The sequence below is a fragment of the Cervus canadensis genome, chromosome 23 (assembly GCF_019320065.1).
Source record: "Cervus canadensis isolate Bull #8, Minnesota chromosome 23, ASM1932006v1, whole genome shotgun sequence".
NCBI classification, from domain to species: Eukaryota; Metazoa; Chordata; class Mammalia; order Artiodactyla; family Cervidae; genus Cervus; species Cervus canadensis.
The window spans coordinates 9,138,834-9,163,660 of NC_057408.1; the positions used below are offsets into that span (position 1 = coordinate 9,138,834).

General features: G+C 36.4%; 1 protein-coding gene across 4 annotated transcripts; it reads left to right on the forward strand.

Moving 5' to 3' along the window:
- Nucleotides 1-195: 195 nt before the first annotated feature.
- POLI (DNA polymerase iota) lies at nt 196-24,827 on the forward strand. Of its 4 annotated transcripts, none has more exons than XM_043443773.1 (10): nt 196-358; nt 1,942-2,064; nt 4,527-4,691; nt 8,736-8,888; nt 10,643-10,879; nt 11,782-11,960; nt 12,779-12,870; nt 16,804-16,934; nt 21,965-22,170; nt 23,762-24,827. In XM_043443773.1, exons 1-10 carry the CDS (start codon nt 211-213, stop codon nt 24,575-24,577), a joined length of 2,250 nt encoding a protein of 749 aa, XP_043299708.1. In that variant the 5' UTR covers nt 196-210; the 3' UTR covers nt 24,578-24,827. The 4 variants fall into 4 exon arrangements, with proteins under 4 accessions (XP_043299708.1, XP_043299709.1, XP_043299710.1 ...); XM_043443774.1 differs by having other exon boundaries at nt 227-358; nt 1,869-2,064; XM_043443775.1 differs by lacking the exon at nt 196-358 and adding an exon at nt 456-567.

Here is a 24,827-nt window from a genome sequence, read left to right on the forward strand (position 1 = left end):
AAAAAAAGAGCTGTTTGGGATGGTAAACACTCTTTCAAGGATACGCAGGAGGGAAGCCCCAAACACCGGTCAAGAGGATTTGCAGCCCCGGTCACCGTCCGGGCAGCCCACGGCTGGGCGCACACTGCGCAGGCGCGAGCCCCCGGCTCCGAACGGAGCGCGGGCGGCCGAGGCCGGAAGCTGCCTTTCGGTGGGCGGTCGCCTGGGGGAATGGAGAAGCGGGGGGCGGAGCCCGAGGAGGCTGGCGGCCGCGACGAGGAAGAGGACGCGACTCGGGCAATGGAGCGGGCGGAGGCGGGGGCGCCCGGCGGCTGGCCGGGGGCGCTGGAGCCTGACGAGCTCGACGACCTCCCTTGGTGTAAATGAGGCGGGGCGGGGCGGGGCGACGAGGGCGGGCGCCCCGGGCGGCGGCGGCGGCGGCGGCCGTTGGGGAGCGACCGTCCCTGCCCCGCCCGCGTCTTCCCGCTCCGCCGAGAGAGCGGCCCTTCGCCGCCTGGTGTCCTGAGGCCAAGGTCCCCGAGAGGGGCGGCTTCGCCCAGTAGGGGAAGGCCGGGGGCGTCCAGTGGGGTAATGGAAGCTGCGCTCGTCTCCCCTCAAACAGCCCCGCGAAAGCGGAAGGGGCCTCGGGTGCCTCAGGGTTGCGGAAGCGGGAACCGTGTCGCCCACTTGGCAGAGGTTGCGGCCCGGCCTCAGCCCGGAAGGGACCGCCCGGCTCGGAACCGAACCCGGCCGGCACGTGTGCAAGTGGCCGCCTCTGCTGACCCGCTTTCAGCCTCGGAGCTCCACCCCCGGGATTTGGGGCCAAGGCTCTCTCCTTCCCAGCCTCCCCGCCCTTCGTTTTTAAAAGGCTTTAAAATTTTTAAATACTTTTAGGTTTACAGAGAGATGCACAGATAACTTTTTACCGATTTTAATGTCTTACGTCACCGTGGATACATTTGTCAAAAGGAAGTAACGTTGGCATAGTAATTAATATTCTTAACGGAAGGACAAGCTTTATTCAGATTTTACCAGGGTTGTTTTTTTTTTTTTCCATTTAATTTGTTTCTGTTCCAAACTCCAAACCAGGATACCACATGGCATTTAGCCTGCCTTGTTTTTAACTGCTGTTAATAGCTGAAATCTCCGGTCTTATCCCTCTGCCCCCTCCAAGATGTGAACTATTTAAAATCCAGGAAATATTTACTCAATCTTTAAATTTAGCAAGTATTTGTTGGTAGTCTAGGTATCCAGTATTCAGCATTGAACCAAACAATCCTGATCTCATAGAATCTGTCTGCTGTTTTGTGTTTCAGGTTATTTTTTTAAGGACATGCCACTTAGAATAATTTTTTGTTGTTTAGTCGCTAAGTCATGTCTGACTCTTTTGTAACTGCATGGAATGGACTGTAGCCCACCAGGCTCCTCTGTCCGTGGAATTCTCCAGGCAGGAATACTGGAGCGGGTTGCTGTTCCCTCCTCCAGGGGCTCTTTCCCACCCGGGGTTTGATCCCATGTCTCCTGCATTGGCGGTTAAAATCTTACAGGGAGCCACCAGGGAAGGATAATTTTTAAGTTGGTTGGAAGATTTGTGTTTTTAAACTTTTCAGCCCTTTCCGACTTACTTTAAATTTTCCAATAAGCTTCAAAGTCCTAGGATTACCTCTTGCATCTTCCATTATTGATAAAAGTTTTTTTTTCTTAAAATTTATTACTATCCTGAGAAAAATACAATTCACAAAGAAATAGTAAACAGGACTGAGGACTCTACTGTGGGTGGAGTTTCTCTCATATCCTTGTAAGTTTTAGATTCTTTGACACATGTAATAAATCCAGGGGAAAAAAAACTTAAAAATCACTCTATTCTTTCTTGGTTGCCATGTTTTAAGGGACTGGCAGTTGCTCAGAGATGATAAACAGCCTGAATGTGTTTCTTTCATTTGGTTGCGTATTGTGCCACAGTTCATGATGAGCTGGAACCAGCAGGAAGTTCTTCATGTAGAGTCATAGTACACGTGGATCTGGATTGCTTTTATGCACAAGTAGAAATGATCTCTAATCCAGAACTAAAGGACAAACCTTTAGGTAATTCTGGACTTTGGTATTATTTTCATTGTATGATATGATTTGTTATTATGTTCTGTTAATCATATTAATGTTGGAAGCAGTTCTGTGATGCTTTATAGACAGTAATCTTTGTTTTGCTACTGGCTGTAAACTTTATGAGCCTCATTTACTAAAAGGCAAATGTGACAGAAGTAGTATAATTAACCAAATAAACAGAAAGACCACAATAAACTTCTAGTCCTTTTCTCAATGTTTGAAATTTTACAGCCATCTTATCTCAGAAACAACCTTTAAAAAAAATTTTTAATGGACATTTTCAACTATTCTCCCACTTTTGAAATTAACTGTTGAATTGTGTGATAGTTGGATTTTGTGTGACAAAATAATTGGATTTTGAACAACCCAAAATATTAAGGCATGCATAGTACAAGCTTTTCATTAAAACATAAGTATGTTTTAAAATAAAAAGCAAAGAAATTTTACATTGGGGAGTTACTGAGTATTGTGTTGGCTTATTTTAATATTTTGTTTTTATATTAGAAAAGTAAATTTCTAAAATTTTATTTTATGCATGTAGTAAGGATTTACCTTTGAGTAAAAGCATAAACAGAAGTTTTGGTCACTTGCTGCCACCCCCTGGTGTCTACTTTGATTTTGATAAAGCCCAATTCAGCTCAGCCTAGTTTACTAAGGAACAGGGGATGACTGATGAGTACATTTTGGTTTGCCAAGGTCTAGGGTCTTTAAAATTTCCTGAAGCTGTCAAGGAGTTAGGATTAGGGGACCTGAATTTTCTTCATTAGGCATTTCTAATTAGTAGCATTGTAAGAAGATGTTGTTTAAGTAATGATTAGTAAAGAGGGATTGTAAAATTAAGATGCCAGCTTCCCTGTTGGCTCAGTGGTAAAGAATCCACTGCCTGCCAATGTGGGAGAAGTGGGTTTGATCCTTGGGTCAGGAAGATCCCTGGAGAAGGAAATGGCTACCACTCCCAGTATTCTTGCCTGGGAAATCCCATGGACAGAGGAATCTGGTGGGCTATAGTCTACAGGGTCCTAAAAGAGTTGGACAGGACTTAATGACTAAACAACAACAATATTTGCTAATAAAATGAAAGACTGTTGTTTTCTTCTAGAAACTGTCAGCATAATATCCCTTATTTCCTGGTAATCATTCATTACTGCATTTTAATTTGTTTAGTCGATAAGTCATATCCAACTCTTTTGTGACTTCATGGACTGTAGCTTGCCAGGCTCCTCTTTCCATGGGATTCAATAGGCAAGAAGACTGGAGTGGGTTGCCTTCTTCAGGAGCTCTTCCCAGCCCAGAGATCGAGCGCCAGCCTCCTGCCTTGCAGGTGGATTCTTTACTGCTGAGCCACCATCAGCAAATATATGACTGCTTAACTTGGGCGGTGACTCAATGGTGAGTCCGTATAATCCTGCTTTAAAAGACTGATTTTTTAGTTAAGGAAGTGACTAACCTGGTTTTTGTATATAGTTTACTGATGAATCATAATTTATTACTTTTGACCCCGTGATTCTGTTTTGGGGCATCATCTGACATATCAAAAATATGTGAAATGTTTCTTTGCCTGTTTATAATATGAGAATTTTAGAAAAAAGCAAACAGTTTTAGCAATTATAAGTCACTGGTAAATTAGAATTTTTAAGCAGTGTGTAGGTGATCATAATTTAATCTTTTTGATAAGGAGCGGGCTCATTATGCCACTTCACTGTCTAATCTTTTCTGTAGGTTACTGTGAATAAAAGCTCAGTCATTAGAACATTTACTGGGGGAGATTCCTAAAAACTGCTGTAGGTTGGCACCTGTAACAGAACATAGCTTTATATTAACTGGGAAGTTATTCAGAAGACAAGTTCGATTTTCCAGCAGTGACCAGTAGTTAATTGTATTCAGTTACTTTCATCTGCCTTACTTTTGGTAAAACAAGGCCTAGAGTTATATGTAAAGTTACACAGAGTTAATTCAATATAATTTGTTTTTTTATTGTTTGAAAAAAATCCTGGAAGGACTTTATTTGTATCTTTTTGCTGAAGATTTCATAGAATTGTTGATTTGTGGTGAAAGTGAAAGTTAGTTGCTCAGTCATATCTGACTCTTTGCAACTGCCTGGACTGTAGCCCACCAGGCTTCTCTGTTCATGAAATTCTCCAGGCAAGAATACTGGAGTGGGTAGCCATTCTTTTCTCCAGGAGATCTTCCCAACTCAGAGTTCGAACCTGGGTCTCCCACATTGCAGGTAGATTCTATGCTATCTGAGCCACCAGGGAAGATCCTGATTTGTTAAATTGTACTTCATAGAACCTTGGTGGATGGAAGCTATATTTTCTAACTGAGATAAGAGCTTTTTATTATTATCAAAACATTGTATTATAACTTAAAATTAGAATATGGAATAAGTAAATTTTAATTTTCAATTCTACTTAATTTTCTCATAAAATATTTGTTTTTTATAGGGGTTCAGCAGAAATATTTGGTGGTTACCTGCAACTATGAAGCTAGGAAACTTGGAGTTAAGAAACTTATGAGTGTCAGAGATGCAAAAGAAAAGTGTCCACAGCTAGTACTAGTTAATGGAGAAGACCTGACTCGTTACAGAGAGATGTCATACAAGGTTACAGGTACAGATTATGGGCAATATACTTTCAGCATTAAATTTTATATAGGATGCCTGTTAACTACATGATTGTTTAGTAAGTGTAAAGTGCGTAAGTCAGTTTTCTTTTATTTGGGGGCTTTCCCATTTAAAAAAAATTTATATGAGAATGACTTAATATGTCATGAGTAAATGGTGAAAGAAACGTATAGTTGGAAGGAATTGAACTCTGTCATGGGTGATGTTTATATAAATATGAGAAAATGTAAAAAAAATTTAAAGTGAGAAAATGGAAGAAGATAAATCAAAGAAAACCAGATACTTAAATTTAAATGCAAGCTGGAACTATGAAGAATTATGTTGCACTCTAATGTACTAATGGCAGTTGAGAGAGACTTCTGTAATGTTTGATTAACATAATTACAAAACAATTTGTTAGGAACTATTAGCAAAGATAATGAGTCTATTAGTTTTTTTTTTTTTTTAGATTTTTATGTATGTATTAGATATTTCAGTGTGGATAAACTCCTCCTTACTAAGGTTTGGATTTGAATCTTGCTGTTTTAGTAAATTATAGGAAAAATGAAACCATGTGTGTACCGGCATACGGCAAATAGATATCATTTTAAAGTGTATAAGAATCAGCTTTTTACTTGTTTGCTATTATTTTTATTTGTTCTTTTGTTACTTGCAGCAGCTTTCAGCTGAAAGGGTTAAATATACTATCCCAGAGCTCTTACAAATTAATAAGAGGAAACAAGCTGAAGCAAAATGGACAAAGGATATGAATAGACAGTTGACAAAAAAGCAGACTCGACAATGTGAAAATGGAATGCTTAAATTCATTTGTACTAAAAATAAGAATGTGAGAAAAAGTAGAAACAAAGTATTACAGTCTTAAAAAAAGCAATCTAGGAGCATTTTTTGAAATTAAAGATACATACTATGTTCTTTAACCCAATAATATAACTTCTAGGGATTTATCAAATAGAAATAAAATGATAACATATATATACAAAAATGTCTCATAGCATGATTCATAATTGCTAAAAATATGGAATGAAAACATGCTCATCAGGATGAAAATGGCTAAATGAATTTAAGACTTCTCTATAATGGAATATTATATGGCCATTAAAAACAGCTCATTGGTATAATTTCATTTGATTGATAGAGGTATGCCTTGTTGAGTGGGTAAAAAACAAGATGCAAAAACCTGTATCAGGTTTTTCCATATGAGTAAAACAGTGACCCAGACACCTTCCCCCACATATGTGTATGTGTCTATGTACGCTCAGGAAGAGAAAGAAGAGAGGGTGTATACTCGGTGTTTAACCCTGGATAGCTTCTGGGGGGGCAGAGGTGGTGCTGAAACAGGGGCGCCTGTTTCAGGGGAGGGGAGAAGGGATAGCCAAGCAAAGAGCCCACGACTACTCCCAAACCCCACTGTGTGTGCGCACAGTTATGCGTGTATGTCTGAACATTTAGAAAGTAATTGTTTCCGTACATAGAAGAGATGATGTAGCACAGACAGTTGTACGTCTTTGTTCTTGGTGATCTTTCACATCATCCATATGGCTCTTCCTCATTCTTTTTAATGCCTGCACGGTATTCTATTTTGTCTCAAACTTATTTAACCATTCCTTTACTGATTTGAAGGCAGTATATCTCATTTTATGCCTGTTGTCCTTATGTAATCATTAATAGTATCTCCTTTCATTCAAAAGATATCTCATTTTGGATGATAAATTATGTGATTTCTCTTATAGTGAGGGGTTATTAGGCTCTTACCAACTTTTTGCTCTTAAAAAATATCAACATGTGCTTCAGTAGACATATTCATATAGAAATTTTCACATACCTCCGTGAAGATATCCTTAAAGTAAGTTCTTAAAGGTTAACTGCTTGATCAAAGATTTGCATTAGGAATTTTGAAGACTGCTCTATGGTGCACCTCAGGTTTTCCTAGCACATTGCTAGTATGTATGAGAGTATTAGATATTCATAAAGATTTTGCCTGATAGTTAAAAAAAATAGTAAATCATCGTTTTGATTTGCATTTCTCTATGAGAAGTTTGAACATTTTTTTCGTGTATTTTTGATCATTTATATACATGTTTTGTCTTTTTTGCTTTATAATGTCAGACTAATCAGTCTAAATGATTTCTGTACCACTGCAACTCTTCACAGTGAAAAGTATCATACTAGAAAATCAATGCATAAATCTCAGTTTTTATACCGATTCTTAATTTACAAATTAGTATCTTGAAAGAATTAAAACTGCACTAATATAACAAGATATATTCTAAGCATGATTTATACATTGATAAAAAGTTATTTTTTTTATTTTTTTCATGGTATTTTTGGAGTTGAAATAGGAATGTAGCCTAATAGTCCTATACTGAATTTATCTCAGACCTATTTATAACATATAACCTTATTGTTTACTTCATACCTTCATTCTACAGTATTCCATTTTTTTCTCTAATTATAAACTCCTTTCTGTGGTCTTGTGTAATCATAAGGTTTAATAAATGCATCTGGTTTATGAAATTGACACATTGACAGCAAAAAAGGTTAACTTCACAAATAGATAAGTGATTTATTCCTATGACCTGGTAATAGAACTAATATAATCAATCTATGTTCAGCAGTCCATCAGCTTTGTACATGATTCTGTATTTAACTTGCTTTTCTGCTTGGTAGTTAAAATAAAATTTTTCCTTTATTTTTCTTATTGTAGTATTGTTTTGATAAACTTTGATTTTTCACCTGTTGCTGCTAGGCTTCAGATATATACTTTTGGGAGAAAAAAAGCAGAAATTGGTGAGGAAAATTCAAAATAATTCTTTTTTTTTCCATTTATTTTTATTAGTTGGAGGCTAATTACTTTACAGTATTGTAGTGGTTTTTGTCATACATTGACAGGAATCAGCCATGGATTTACATGTATTCCCCATCCCCATCCCCCCTCCCACCTCCCTCTCTACCTGATCCCTCTGGGTCTTCCCAGTGTACCAGGCCCTAGCACTCATCAAAACATGTATGTTATCTAGGGTGAAACAGAACACCAGCCCAGGTTGGATGCATGAGACAAAATAATTCTTTTATATGGCAGACACATTGTCAATTTTTCCCTCAGAGTAGATAAATGGATTTCTCTTGGTAGGTTGGAAATGATTTTTGAAGTTCACTAAATCATACTGTTTCTTTATTAATTGTTTTATCCTGCTGTTATCAGTGTTAGCACCAAGAAAACAGAGCTTTCATATTATAGGACTTTAACAACATTTACGTTTTTATATAAGTGACTGGTAAGTTGTTTTCTGCCACCCAGCTGGTATCAGTAGATGATTCGGAGAGAAGTGAAAACTCTTCCTAATGGTTTCAAAGTTATTAGTTTTAATCCTAAAAACGAGACTTGATAGTCTTTTTGACTATTTCAAATCTTGGTTCAGTTCAATTTAGGAAACATTTGACATAAGGACTAGGCATTGTGCTAGAGGCTGGACGTTCAAATACATGTAAGTCATGATCCGTTTCTGTCCTTATGGAATGAGTTGGAGGGTGACTAGTCAAAATATTGCATTGTAGTATATTTTGTATTAAGTAACTTTTCTTTTTGACTTAGTATTAATTAGAAATTTAAATTTTATTTTTTTCCTTTTTAAAATTCTAGTGAAAAATATAGCTTGAGTATATTATTACTTATCTTTACTTTTCTAAGCAGACTCTATGACCTACTGCTTCAAGATCATAATTAACTGTATGCATTGATATTTAATGTACTACAGATAAATTATTGGTGTAGGAGATTGTGCTAAATATATTGCTATGAGTATCTGCCCAGGGAATGTTATTTTTGAACTTATTTTATTGGAAAATATTGCTTTTGTGCAGAATATGGCACAGAAAAAAAAATCCCAGTTAACTGACTTTATTCAAGATATTGTGTAATTGTGAATGTACGTAAAACCTTTATTTTGTTATTTTTTTAAGCATTAAAGAGTTAAATCTAGTCTAGTTATAACTGCAGTTACATCTGTACTCCAATATTATTTTAATTTAGAGTTGTTGGAAGAATTTAGTCCAGTTGTTGAGAGACTTGGGTTTGATGAAAACTTTGTGGATCTAACAGAAATGGTTGAGAAGAGACTAGAGCAGCTTCAAAGTGATGAACTCTCAGCACTGACTGTGTCGGGTCATGTATACAATAATCAACGTAAGTGGGATCTTATGCACTCTATTTAGTAACTTAAAGTTCCTGCATTTCCTAATGTTCAATCAGTTCAGTGAGTTGACTGTGTCTTTCGAAAGTTTTATGGCTTTTGTTGCCATAGTTCAGCCATCTAAGGTGATTAAAATTAGATATTGTTATTCCATATTAAACAGGCAGAAAATGGTATTTTGATGACATACAGCTCAGTGCTTTGTGCACTTTTCATTTCTCTGACACGGTCCTGTGTTAACCACTTTTAAGTGTCATGCCTCTTTAGGCCATCCTTAGGTTACAGGAGTTGGCTTCTTAGAGTAATGTTTGGTTTTCCTAAAACCATCTTAAGCAAAATTCTAGGTCGACTAAATTTGTGCTTGTTGCCTCTTTTCTTGTTGGCTTCTTTTCTCCCAGGGCAGCAAGACCCTCCCACATTAGGCCTTGTAGGAGCTTATCCTGGCCTGCCTGCCATCCTTTGCATGCTCATGTTTAATCAGTTAGAATTCGTCTCCTTCACTATTAAAGTGCCAGTGACTGATGGTATTTCCAGGGCAGTATTGTGTTTGAAAATAAGCTGCAGTCAGCCTCACTGAATATCTTCTTAGGCTGTCAAACATCCAGTGACTGCTGGTGACTTGCAGACCCTACCGCGTAGAAGGCGAGTTCCTGTGTTTCTGTGTAAGATTTGTCCTGACCTCCTTGCTCCCGGGTCTCAGCCCGCCTGTGCTTCCTCTTACTCTCCCCAGTCATCCTCCACCTCTCTGATGTTAAAGAAGAGGTGGCGCTCCAGTTCTCCTTTGTAAGAAAACATGCAGCTTTCATGTGTCCTTTGTACCTGTGCTCCTTTGTCACTTACAAGGTCTGGGTAACAAGAAGGTTCCAGGCGTGTTTCTGTATAATTTCTAAAGCAAACTTGGAGTCTGCCGGTTAGAACATACTCTAGAGAGCTAGGTTTTATGGCCTTAAAAAGTCTAATTCTTCATGATTCTTTTCTCTTTCGCATAAGATTTTGTTACTTTTTTTTTTAACCTATAGAGAAGTTGATGGAGCAATACAATGAGAACAGTCATTATGCCTTTCGTTGTAGATACTCCTTTTGTATCGTTTTACACATTTGCTTTATCTTGCTGCTTATTGATCAGTTGATAGGTCATTGAGCATTTGAAAGTAAATTATAGACATCATGGCACTTCAGACATAAATACTCCTGAGGATCAGTACTGTCTCATATAACTCTTGTGTCATTTTCACATCTAAGGAAATTTGTTTCTATATAGCAATTTCCCTGTACTTTTAATAAATGATGTCTTAAACTGTATACAAATCCAAAATTGTTTTTAGTAGCACGCACCACTAGTGTGAAAACTTCAAATTAAAATCTTTGAATCTGAAATGTTAGCTGTACCATTAATGTAACATTTTTACTTCTATGCTTACCTCCAGGTAAACATGAGTAAAAGTTCTGGTAGTGCCAGTAGGAATTTTTTATGAGAGATCAATTTTTGTAATCTGTTAATCATTCAGCACTCTCAGTATGTATTTGCTATCACAGGCCCTTGGAATTCACTTGTGATAGTTATTTTACAGAATTGCTGTGAAGAGCCAAAGAGATTAGTTAAGTGTGCAGCAGTGTGGTGGTGTTGAGGGGTAGGGTTGGATATAGATTAAGCCCTTTGTCTTTTAAAAATTCATTTGTTAAAAAAGAAAACAAAACAAAAAAAGTTTTGTCGATGACTTTTAACAACATTGGCTGTTTTCTGTAGCTGTAAACCCACGTGACACGTCGCACATCAGACTCCTTGTTGGATCTCAGATTGCGGCCGAGATGCGGGAAGCCGTGTATCATCAGCTGGGTCTCACTGGCTGTGCTGGGGTGGCATCTAATAAATTATTGGCAAAATTAGTTTCTGGCGTCTTTAAACCAAATCAACAAACAGTCTTACTACCTGAAAGTTCTCAAGATCTCATTCATAGTTTGAACCACATAAAGGAAATGCCTGGTAAGACAGATATATTTGAAAAACATATATTGGTTTTACTGTATTTCTTTTAAGTTAAAAAGTTACAGTTATGCATAATTAATTCTCACAGAGTCTGTGAACTTGGCTCTTGTGTGTGTTAGTTGCTCAGTGGTGTCTGACTCTGCAACCCTGTAGGCTCCTTCCAGGCTCCTCTGTCCATGGGATTCTCCAGGCAAGAACCCTGGAGTGGGCTGCTATGCCCTCTTCCAAGGGATCTTCCCAGCCCAGGGATTGAACCCGTGACTCCTGCACTGCGGGCAGATTCTTGACTGTCTGAGTCAGCAGGGAAGCATACTTGGCCCTTGGTGAAAACCAAAAGCCCCCCAAAAATCCTGACGTTTTCTGGAGAGAATCTATATTAGGAATCTATATATATGAAAGTGTTTTTCTAGTTTTACCTGCTTTTATATTGTTTGAATATGATCATGAAAGTTATAAACTGGAAACATATGGCCCTTTATTTTTAGTCCCTGGTTCATACTTTAATACTGTAGAGAATGGAGTTGGTCTTTCACTAACTCTGTTTTGGGCTTGTACATAAAATATTAGGGCCACAAAGGACCTTCGAAAGCAGCTGGGCCCACTTTTTATTTTAGATACGAGAAACTGATTTTCTTGAGGGGTTCAATGACCTATTCATATCATTGGGCAAATTTGTATCTCTGAAGATCAAATGGTTACATTTTTATAGACTATCAGTAATGTATGTATTAAAATTCATTTCTGTGGCATTAAATTTTAAGTTTGGTCTCAACAAAAATGCCAATGGTATGCAAAATTATGGTATCAAAAGATGTGGTTGATATATTTATAATATGTTAATTAGCTGATTATAAAGAGAAAAGCTATTGTAACACTACATGTACCTCGTTCTGCTTTAGGTATTGGCTACAAAACGACCAAACGTCTGGAAGCACTGGGTATCAGTAGCGTGCGTGATCTTCAGACCTTTTCATCCAAAATATTAGAAAAGGAATTAGGAATTTCAGTTGCTCAGCGGATCCAGAAGCTCAGTTTTGGAGAGGATGACTCTCCTGTGACTCCCTCAGGACCACCTCAGGTATGTGAAGGTGTTACTTATTTTAATTGAGTACTGGTGGTCACATTATTGGAGATAAAGATTTCCAGTTTTACTACTGTATTCTTACCGTTCCAATTTGCTTATTAGGTTAGTATGTGATCGTTTTCCTGTGAGAAGGCTATTTATTATATTAAATTAATAAATATTCTTAAATAGAATCTAAGAATTAGTATTTAAATCTCAAGTTAGCCACTTTGACTACTGCTTAATTTTAATAGCCTATATTGTATATAGGAGGCAAAACAATTTGTAAAAATATTGTTTTCAGAGTAGTCTAATGATTTAGGAAATGGAGAAAGTTTATAATCACCCAGGTAACAGTGATTAATTTTTTTCCTGTAAGGTAAGAATATACATATATATAATCCCATTTAATCATCACCATAAACCTTTCATGTAGGTAATATTAACGTTTGTTCATACCTTTTCCTCCCTCTCTTACTTCCTTTTTCTCCTGTAATTTTTTTTAAGATGAAGATACTGTATTTTAGAGAGGGTAAGTAACTTGCCCAAGGTTAAACTGAGATTCAGGTCCTAGGAGATTAAGAGCCTCACTGTAATCACACATTAAAGCTTGGCATTGGTACTAGAGCTTTGTAATTTTCTTGACTTCCAGTTTACTTTCTAGTGGAGTACAATAATTTGCAGATGAAAAGATTTAATATAAAAGTGAACTAAATGGCTCAGACTAAGCGTAAGAGGTAAAGAAAGTGTTGAATATTTATTTGACATATACACTGATAATTGGATATGCTTATTTGGGTTTATGTTAATACTTATTTGTTCTTCTTTGGTAGTCCTTTAGTGAGGAAGATTCATTTAAAAAATGTTCATCAGAAGTTGAAGTTAAAACTAAGATTGAAGAACTACTTGCTAGTCTTTTGAACAGGTGATTTTTCCATTTTGCCATATTATCTTACAGATTCTCTGTACAGTACATGGAAATACTATATATTTACTGTATTTGATGTTCTTTCTTGGAATTTACAGATTAATTGGAGACTAAACATGTAAAGACCATCTATCTTTGAACCTCTCCACATTATAAAGTATTACAAAGGTAGTAATACATGTTCTTAACTAAATTTAATTCATCTGCTTCCACTGGTCTTAATATTAGTAACATTGTAGTTCACTGTGGATCTTAAGCTGCTGATCATTACCTAAGGGAGTTTTGTGGGTATCTCTGGAATCGCTACACTTAAAAATTTGTGATGATTGAGGATAGTCAATTGATGGAGAAAGCAGAACCCTTTTATCTCCTGTGCCTCAGAGTATAGAGTCAGATGAAGGAATGACTTAATGGGACTGTGTGTGAGCAGTGAGGGTGATTGTGTGTATGCTCAGGGTTCAGTTCAGTTCAGTCGCTCAGTCGTGTCCGACTCTTTGCGACCCCATGAATCGCAGCACACCAGGCCCCCCTGTCCATCACCAACTCCCGGAATTTACTCAAACTCATGTCCATTGAGTCGGTGATGCCATCCAGCCATCTCATCCTCTGTCGTCCCCTTCTCCTCCTGCCCTCAATCTTTCCCAGCATCAGGGTCTTTTCCAACGAGTCAGCTCTTCGCATGAGGTGGCCAAAGTATTGGAGTTTCAGCTTCAGCATCAGTCCTTCCAATGAACACCCAGGACTGATCTCCTTTAGGATGGACTGGTTGAATCTCCTTGTAGTCCAAGGGACTCTGAAGAGTCTTCTCCAACACCACAGTTCAAAAGCATCAATTTTTTGGTGCTCAGCTTTCTTCACAGTCCAGCTCTCACATCTATACATGACCACTGGAAATACCATAGCCTTGACTAGACGGACTTTTGTTGGCAAAATAATGTCTCTTTTTAATATGCTTAGGGTTACTGGCCTTTAAATACATGAAGAGTGTTAATTGGAATTATGAGTATACAAATAGCATTGCAGAAACTAATTTCATTTTCTGATGCTCCTTTGCCATCATATATCTATTTCTCAATACTCCATAGAAGAGTGTTAACTTCCTTTCCTCCCATTTCTTTGATTTCTCAAAATAGGGTGTCAGGGGTCTAACAGCTCTGGTTAAGTGTGCTTCTGTAATGATGTTAGGATGGCCTCTGTGACAAAAAAAATGGTTTTTGGATGACTAACTCTCAGAAAACTGATAAAGTGAATTTTCCTTCAACTTTGCTGCCACATGCATTTTAGTTCTCATGTCTTGAGCAAGGCCATGCAACTCATCATTTGCTGCACGCAGCTGGCTGACTGTATGACGCAGCTTCAGGGATATGACTCAGGCCGAGCCTTTGAGTGTGCTGGTGAAACTGGGTCATCTGCTTTGCTTCAGCTAAATAAGACTACTGTGAAATGCCTAGCCACTGGAGACAGTTCTGGACAAAGGGAAACCACAAGAATTATACATTTTATAGGTTCCCTTAGTTGAAGAATCAACCCATAAATGAGTCTGTGTGTTAGTCACTCAGTCGTGTCCGACTCTTTGCGACCCCGTGGACTGTAGCCTGCCAGGCTTCTCTGTCCATGGAATTCTCCAGGCAAGAATACTGGAGTGGATTGCCATTCCCTTCTCCAGAGGAACTTCCCAACCCAGGGATCGAACTCTGGTGTCCTGCCTCGCAGGCAGATTCTTTACCATTTGAGCTACAGGGAAGTCTGTAAATGAGTCTAGATGCCCTAGACCTATGAAATACTACTAGCTATGTCTCCTTATCTCTGCTTGGCTTGCCCTCTTCTATACAGTGGCTTATAATGCCATCTAGCTGGCAAAGAAAAAAGTAACTGCGTATGTGTGACTGTTCTCGAGCATATGATTATTAATACTATAGGTATGTAAGAGGTATAAAATCATACATTGTTTAATCCTTTCTCTAGGCACTGGCCTTAAGATTGCTTAGAGTATAACCCTTTTTTGGTATGTCTTAATTAGTTATAGGAGCCAAATCACCCTCTTTGAATTGCATATTAACTTAACAAGTTTAACTGGAAGATGTTTAAACTAGTAACATGTTTATAGGAACCAGTTGAGATATTTTATTATCTTAATAAAACAGCAGTCAAGTTTTGTGATTAAGCAATAAAAAAAATGCTTACTACAAAAATCTAAATATTCTAATTCAAAATCAATTTGATTATGCTTATTAATACTATTTGTATTTTATCTTTGTGATCTTTTAGTGCGTTGACATACATATAGAAAGGTAAATGTTATGTTTTGATGACATTTATTTTCTGTTAGTGATTAGATTTTCTACTTTTTAAGCGAATTTTCCATGGCATTAAAACTTTTCAACACCAAAACCAAGATCATTTGGATGGATCACTTTTAAGATTCGTGGACGAGTGCTTACTTTCCAGAATATAAATATCTAGTTGATCTTTCACATTATTGCTCTAATATGCCATATAATGGTGATATTACTGACTCCCTTGGATATATTTGAGAAGTGCTTTTTGACAGAAATAATTTCATTAAGTATTTGTTTTCTTTTTGTAGTTTTACTTTTTAATGTGTAAAAAATTTGTCATTTTTCATATATTTGCTTCTGTCAGTAAATGATTCTCAGTTTCTTAAATTTCCTGCTGATTTTAATATGTTATTTTAGTTATGATTTGGATTTGGATAATAAAATGGCTTGTTATAATTGTATCTTATTTCTACTTTTTCCCTGATAGCACTCAATTCTGTGTGAGGCCTGAGAGCCTTACATTTAACATTTCAAGATAAATTAAAATTTAAAATTTATTAATTGTTATTATATTATATTATTTATTATACATAATATATAGTATATAGAATATTATTATATAGAATATTATATAACATATATTATATATAATATATCATATGTTAAATAATATATATAATGTATAATATATGATTACATATATAATATATATAAATAAAACATATAAATTATATAAGATATAATATAATTATGAATATTATATATTATGTTGTATATTATATATTATATAATTATTATATAAATACATACATTAAATATACAAATATTGTGTATGTATATTTTATATGTATATATTATACATAAATATTATATATATTTATATTTATATATAATATATATAAATATATATTTATATTATTTATATTTTTATACATTATACATTTATATATTTTATTTTATAGTTTATATATTATATTTTTATATTTATGTATATATAATATATAATTGTATATAATTACATATATATGTAATTATGTATGTATATGTACATTATATATGTACCTATATGTAATATATGAATTATGTAAATATAATATAATCAAATAATTATATAATGTATATGATATATAATATACTATAATATTATGTTATGCAATAATATAATTAATATATATTATATATATCATCCAAAATCATTATTATATATAATATATATTAATAATTAATAATTATATTATACACATGTTAAGATATAATGTTATAATTTAATTATATAATGTATAATTATCAATATGTTTATATATTATATAATATTTAAAATATATTATAAATATATTTGTATATTATATATTATATTAATAGCAATTAATGTTTATTATATTTATAATATATAATGTATAATTATAATATTATAATTATAATAGTTGTTAATTATTATTAATTTAAAATTTCATAATAAATTATGAAGACTTTATGAAGTTTACTTGAGCTGTTCAGGCACCTTTATTGCCTACTGCCTGATTATCAACTATATTTATAATTGTTACAGTTACTCAGTCTGGCACTTCTAAATAAATGAGGTATAGTTGATCATCAAAAAAAAAAGAAAACTTTTTCTAATTCCTTGTTTCCTCTTTCTCTTTATTTTTAGAGTCTGCCAAGATGGAAGGAAGCCACATACAGTAAGATTAACAATCCGTCGGTATTCATCTGAGAAGCACTATAACCGTGAGAGTCGTCAGTGCCCAATTCCATCCCACATAATTCAGAAGTTAGGGGCAGGTGATGGATTACTTTCTGATCATTTAATTGGCAGGTTGAACTCTTAAAAAAACAAACTTTGAGTTAGAAATATCCAAAAATGGGTAATACTCACATGCAGTTAGTGAGCTATTAAGTACTTTATTTTCTATAAGAAATTTTCATTAGAAAACTTGTGTTGTTTCAGTAGATATTAAAAGTAAATACCCTGTCGAGAATGCTTCCCAACTCCAAAGAAAACAAAACTATGATAATTAATTATATGGCGTTAGATAATTTCTTTATGAGCAATTAGGTTGTTTCCATTTTTTGGCTGTTCTAAAAAATGGGGCTGTGAACATTTGAGTGCAAGTCTTCAGGCAGATATATGCTTTTGTTCATCTTAGGTAGATTACAAAGAATGGAATTTCTGGGTTGTATGGTAGTTGAACTCTAAGAAACTGCCAGATTTTTTCCCAAAGTGAGTATAACAAGGTGGATATTCAGCAACAGAGTACAGAGGCTTTCAGGTTTTTCATATTCTCATTTATGTTTTAATACTATCATTTTCTTGACTCATTCTCATGACTATGTAGTGGTCTTTCATTTTTTTTTCTTTTTTTATGGATATTACTTTTGATATATCTAAAAATTCTTTGCCTAATGCAAAGATTATAAATATCTCCTATGCTTTTTTTTCCCACAAATTTTATACTTTTAAGATTTATATTTAAATCCACTTTGAATTAATTTTTATGTGTTGTGTAAAGTAAGAGTTTTAGTTTATTCTTTTGCATGTGAGTATCCACTAGTTCCATAGAATTTGTCAACAGACTGTTCTTTCCCCATTAAATTGCCATGTCATCTTTGTCAAAAACTAGCTGACCATAAATGTAAGGCTTTCTTTTTTGCCTTTCTTTTCCCATTGATCTGTATACTTAACGCTTATTCCAGTTCCACCCTGTCTTGAAGATACTTTGTTGTAAGTTCTGAAATTAGGTAGTGTAAGTTCTCTAGCTTTGTTCTTTTATGAAGTTGATTTGGCTATTCATGGTCCTCGACTTTGTGGAAAGATTTTTTTTAAAGGAATTTTATTTCTTTGTTATGAGTTTTTTCTGATTTTCTATTCATTTTGAGTCAGTTTTGGTAATTTGTATCTTCTCAGAATGTATGCATTTCATCCAGGTTGTGTAACTTATTATCATGAATTGTTAATATTCCTTTGTAATTCTCATTTTTATAGGGTCTACAGTGATATCCTCTCTTTCATTCTCGATTTTGATAATTTCTCTTTTTTTCCCTTTGTTATTCTAGTAAGGTTTATCAGTTTTGTTCATCTTTTCAAAGATTCAACTTTTGGTGTCATTTATTTCTCAGTTTTCTTTCTACTTTGTATTTCATTTATTTCTACTTTGATCTTTGTTATTTCCTTCTTTCTGCTTGCTTTAGGTTTAATTTGCCTTTTCCTCCTGGGTTCTTAAGATGGCAGCTTACTCTATTTCTTTTATACTTACCTCTTTTCTAATAATTCAGGTTAAAAGTTACACATTTCCTTTTAAGCAGTGCTTTAGCTGTATTCCATAAGTTATGTTGTGTTTCTTATTCATTAAGCTCAGAATAGTTTCTAATATCTGTTGTGATTTCAAACTTATTTAGAAATTGGCTGTTTAATTTACAAATATTTGATTATGTTTCAAATAACCTTTTGTTGTTGATTTCCAATTTGTCTTTATGTTGACCAGAGAAGATACTTTGAGTAATTTCAATCCTCTTATATTTATTGAGGCTTCTTTTGTTGCCTTGCCTCTGGTCTGTCCTGGAGCATGTTCTAGGATTTGCATTTGAAAAGAAGAGTTGAGCAACACTGTTATACCATTCTACTGAACTAAAATTTGTGGCCTCTTCCTCTAAAATAGCATTTTTTGAACGACAGTTTGTCTGGATATGTAATTTTTGATTGGTTTCTTTGCATACTTTAAGTATGGTATTCCATTGCTTTGTGTTCCATTATTTTTGATGAAGAGGCAGCTTTAATAGTTTAATCAGCAGAGATTCCTGTTACTAGTTTCAATCAAGAGAGCATAACCACACAGAAATTTGAACAATGAAGGTTTCAAAAATGGCTAAACTATGATAGGGAGTAACTACAAAGATATAAAGATACCCTTAAGAGGTACCCTGGGGCCAAGCAAAAGTAGCCAAGGAGGAGCAGACTTGGAAAGCGAGTCTTCCTCCCTCCAGGAGAAGATGTGGTTGCAGAACCCTGGATGGTGGAGAAAGCCTTTGAGTTGCCTGGCCCAGAGCGGCTCCATAGTTACTGGGCCGAGGGAAAGCACCCCCTGGCCCCCAGAGGAGCTGTGGCTGACTGGTGGGCACACAGGCGGCCGTGGGCACTTGCTCCCTGGCAGGGCAGCGTGTGAGCTGGGGTTCGCAGGCGTCCGTGCTGGGAGGGCTTCTGTTGACAGTCCTCTAGGATGTGGGCAAGCTGAGATCAATGGGTGTTCCTACTGAAGGGATCTTCGTTTTTGTGCCAGTACAAGGGTGGAGGGCATGGTGCCTGCGTAGGAAGGGCTGGAGGAAGCAGCCCACACGGGCGAGGCAGGCCTGTGAGCTGGGTGTGTGGAGGGGCTGCGGGCGGGGCACAGGCCTGCTGTGTGCAGGGTCTGAGTTGGTGGTGCCGGGGAGCACGGGCACTGGGCTTGACGGGCTGGGGCTGCTGAGCCTTCCACGCACATGTGGTGTGGCAGAGCACTAGTTGGTATCTCCACATGTACGTACTGCACGCAGACCATGTTACACAAGCAAGAAAAAGTACAGAACAGTGTACTGGAGCAGGAAGAGAAGCCCCCTTTCTAATTTAATGATCCTCCAGTTCTCTCTACTGACAAAGCTTAAGAATTATGTTTAACATAAAAAAAATTTCAGCGTCTACCCCATTATCACAGCAGGTACTAAGTGTGATTTGGAGCTGAGAGGCAGTAAATTGTTACCAGGCATAGTCATATCGTTGTTCTCCTTTATGTGATGAGTCACTCACCTCTCTTGTTTTAGCAGTTTGACTGTATGTGTGTTAGTCCCTCAGTCGCGTCTGACTCTTCTTGACTGCATGGACTGAGTCTGCCAGACTTCTCTGTCCATGAAATTCTCCAGGCGAGAATACTGGAGTGGGTAGCCATTCGCTTCTCCAGTGGTTTTTTGTATTTATCTTACTTGGGATTTATTGAGGTTCTTGATTGTGTAGACTAAATTTTTAAATGAAATTTGGGAAGTTAAGGGCTCTTATTTCTTCAAATATTCTTTCCTTTTTCTTTCTCTTCCTTCTGGGACTTTAATTGCACATATGCTTGATATTGTCCTATAGGTGTGTTAGCCGCAGGAGACAGGAATTCGATCTTTGGGTTGGGAAGATAGCTGGAAGAGGGTGTGGAAGCCCACTCTAGTATTCTTGCCTGGCAAATTCCATGGACAGAGGAGCCTGGTGGGCTAAGTCCATGGGCTTGTAAAGAGTGGGACAAGACTAAAGTAACTTAGTGTGCATGCACGCACACTGATAGTCCAGTAGTTAAGAATCCACCTGCCTTTGTAGGGAACATGGGCTCGATCCCTAGTCTGAGAGGATCCCACATGTCATGAGGCCACTAAGCCCCTGCGCCCCAGCTTCTGCATACCTTAGAGCTGGCGCTCTGCAACAAGAGAAGCCATAGCAGAGAGGAGCCCCTGCTTACCACAACCAGAGGACGCCCAAGTGAAGCACTGAAGACCCAGTGCACCCGAAAATTTGAAAATGAAATTTAAAAAAATCATGAGAAAAAAGTAGCAACTTTGAAGTCTTTGCTAAATCATACTTAAAGTCAGTTTCTATTGACTGCTCTTTCCCCCTGAGTATGAATCACGTTGCTGTTTTTTTTGTATGTATTGTAATACTTTGTTGACGATTGGACATTTTAGAGAATGTAAAACTCTCAATTTGGATTTTTCCCCTTTGGGCATTTTTTTTTTTTCCTTTTCTTTGTTTGTAACTTTTCTGGACTTAAGCTGCAAAATCTACCTCTCTGGTGATGTGTTGCCCTGATTTCTCTGCTTAGGTTCTTTTTGAAATTAAAAACATTTATTTTGGCTTCCTAGGAGGTTACCCTGTTGTCTGCATAGATTGGTAGTTAGACATAATTGGGCAAAAGTTTGCTCAAATACAATGGGCTGGAACGCTTTGGTCTGTGAGGGGAGATGTGCCTGGGTGGGAGGGCACCTTTGAAATGTAGGCTCTCTGCAGGACTGCGTCGGCCTTGTCCTCTGCTCCCGCCTCTTGCGTCTCCCTGCTGTGCTGGTTGCCATTCTAGGCAGAGACACGTGCAGAGCTGAGGCCTTCTCTGCGCTCAGTCAGCTGAGGTTCTCTCATTTCCAGATCTCCTGGTTAGATGTTATGTCTGGTCTACTGATCATTCACTCATCCCAACCACAGTGGCAGTCCCGAGCTCAAGAGCTATGTGATTTTATTTGTTTCCTACCAAGTTTGCTCATTTTTCTGGCATCACTGCTGGTTGTGGGCTCTTGCCCTCTTCCTCAGATCAGGTCAGTCTCTGCTGGCAGCAAAGCTGCTGGCTTTGACAGCCAGCCTCATCCTGGTGAAACTACTATCCCAACCGCCCTCTGTGAGTGGGGGATACAAACAACTCCAGCCAAGAAGGCTGCTGTCCCCACTTTGTTACCTAAGTTCTGGCAGTTTTTCATAAGTCAGTGCTTCTCAGTTTTTTCACCTTTGGTTCGTTCCAGAATTTCAAAATGATTATTTTGACCATTTTGTTCAGTTTTAATTTTATGCGGAGATTTTTCAACCTCCATATTCTCCCACAACTAAAAGTTCAATATTTCAAATCCTCTGGAAAGTTCAACTCATTTGGCAGTTGGTGTTAATGTTGAGATGTCCCAGTTCAGTATATAATGTCAAGGTGTCCCAATAATATCTATTTAGGATTTTAATTTCTTAATCTAGGCAATATAAATTAGATTAAGCTCTTAACATTAATTTATGACATAGTATGTTTAGATATTGTCTTCTTACACATTTTATTTAGGAAATTATGATGTGATGACCCCAATGGTTGATATCCTTATGAAACTTTTTCGAAATATGGTGAATGTGAAGATACCATTTCATCTTACCCTATTAAGTGTGTGCTTCTGCAACCTTAAATCCCTAAATACTGCTAAGAAAGGGACTATTGATTATTATTTAACACCTTCATTATCAACAACTTCACATGCTGGAAAACGCAGTTTTGTAAGTACACTGTTATTGGATTTGTATAGTTAAATTGCAAATATAAATTTGTGTTTAACTGATATAATTTAGAGATTCTTGGGGGATGAGATTTGAATGACTTACTTATATATATTAATAGTATCTTTCATATTATGGTTACTAGCCTTAAGTATATTGTACTGTGGTCTAAAAATAAAACATAAGTGTCACTGGATAAAAGAGAAAACCTTGATAGAGGTACTCTGTTTTGGAACTGTTAAAACATTTTTTAACAGTATATAGGAATATGATGGTGAGCACATGTGAGAATATTTTCAAATACTAGAAATTGAATCTTGTCAGTTTATACATAAGCTACCAGCAGCTCCTCCACACCAAAGTTTTTGTTCAAGTATTTGAATTTTTTTGGTTTTGAAATTATATTGAATTCTGGTAGCAATATTGATAGAGTGTGAATGCTCACTTTATAATTGTAGAAATTAAGAGTATGGTAATAGAGAGGCAGAGGTCAGTCATAATTTCAAATGATTAAAGAAAATGCTGTGATGGCCATTCTGTAAACTTTTGTTTACCAAATATGGGATGCTTTAAAAAATAATCTTTCACTAAATTATTTATGCCTACAATTAACTCTTAATTTAAATGTTTTTGTTATTTTCTTTATTGTTATTGTTGGTATAATTTTAGTAATATTTTCAATTACTTTTAAGCCTATAGTGAGAACAGGATAGTGTTATGGAAATAATGAATTAATGCTGTCTTCAAAGTACTTTTTTTCAGTGACCCTTTTTATTAACTGAAATTTTAAAAGATGTTTACTTTTTGAAATTAGTCTGTAGAATGAGGATTAAAGGTCTTTAATTCACTGTAGAATTAGAGGGGTAAAAATAAGTGGAAGTACCTTGTTCATGTCTGGCACACAATAGGTGCTCAATAAATACAGTGGCCCAAATCTCTTCTACTTTTATTTTTTTGAAATTACTGTTGTGTTGACGTTTCTTGAATTATATTTGACTATCTATACACTTTTTATGGTGCTTAAAACTAGAGGGAAAATTATGCACATTAAAATGGAAGGTGTTTTAAAATTTTTATTTCAGGTACATATAAAAGAATGTTACATCTTATAAATGATATTGGATTTTTACCTTAGAGATTTTTTTTTCCTTTCTGTTAAATGTTACACTTCAAAGTGGAGAATTTTAGAAAATCAGTCCTTGATGCTATCTGTGCACATAGATGTTTTAGATTGAGTCATTGGTGAGTCATCATTTGTATAGGCCACCATTCTCTTATCCTCACAATTGGAAGTTTGAATACATGATCGTTAAGGTCCTTTCCAGGTCTCCAGATACATACCTACCTTCTGGCTCAGTGCTGTCTAGGGAGGAAGCCCTCTTCCTGGAATAGTGAGCAAAGGTCCACACAGCAGTGTGACTAATTGTGGTGGATTAATCATTTCTAGTTGTTTGGAACTGTCCAGAAGGACTGAAGTTATGGAGTAGGATAGAAGCATATTGGTCCCATAATAGCTACAGTTATACTTCAGCAGCATGAATATTTAAAAGATATCAGATACCTAAATTACTCTGTTATCCTTACATTCTAGAAAATGAAAGACTGTCATATGGAGGATTTTTCTAAAGACAAGGAAACAAATCGGGATTTTCTACCAACTGGAAGGATTGAAAGTACAAGAACTGGGGAGTCTCCGCCAGATCCCACAAATTCTTCTAAAGAAAAAGACAGTAATGAATTTCCCCTCTCCTCACTTCCTGAGGATATTGACCAAGAAGTCTTTAAGCAACTTCCTGTAGATATTCAAGAAGAAATCCTTTCTGGAAAATCTCGAGAAAAAGTTCAAGGAAAAGGAAGTTTGAGTTGTCCATTACATGCTTCTCGAGGAGTATTGTCTTTCTTTTCTATGAAACAAAAGCAGGATCGTTCCTTAAATCCTAAAGATCATGTACCCAAAAGCACACAGGTCTCCTCTGTATCTCCCTGTGAACCAGGAACGTCAGGCGGTAGCAGCTCCTCTTATGCATCTAGCCAGAAGGATTATTCACATTATTTAGACAGTAGCTTAAAAGATGAACGAATGAGTCAAGGACCTAAAGAATCTCAAGGATTCCACTTTTCAAATACAAACCCTGCTGTCTCTGTTTTCCATTCATTTCCAAATTTGCAGAGTGAGCAACTTTTCTCCAGAAGCCGTACCACAGACAGCCATAAGCAACCAGTGCCAACAGTCTCTCGTCAGGAAGGACTTAAAGAAAGTAGAGAGCAAGAGTCTCCCGATGAGAAAACTACTTTTCCTTCTGACATTGATCCTGAGGTTTTCTATGAACTGCCGGAAGAGGTACGAAAAGAGCTGTTGGCTGATTGGAAGAGAACGGGGTCAGATTTCCACACTGGACATAAATGAGCACTCTCCACAAAAGGGAAAGACGGTTGTTCTCAGATTAGCAGTTTATTAAGCTCTTCTCAATTAAACACTAATACTTTCAATAATGTAGAAACGTAATATGAAATGTTCCAGATAAAGCAAACATAGTTATGGGAAGAAATTCGGGCACAAAGCATAAAAATATAACAAATAATGTAAAATATTACCTTCCTCTCATTCCTAACATGTTTTATATTGCTTTTCAATAAAAAGAATATCATGATCAGCA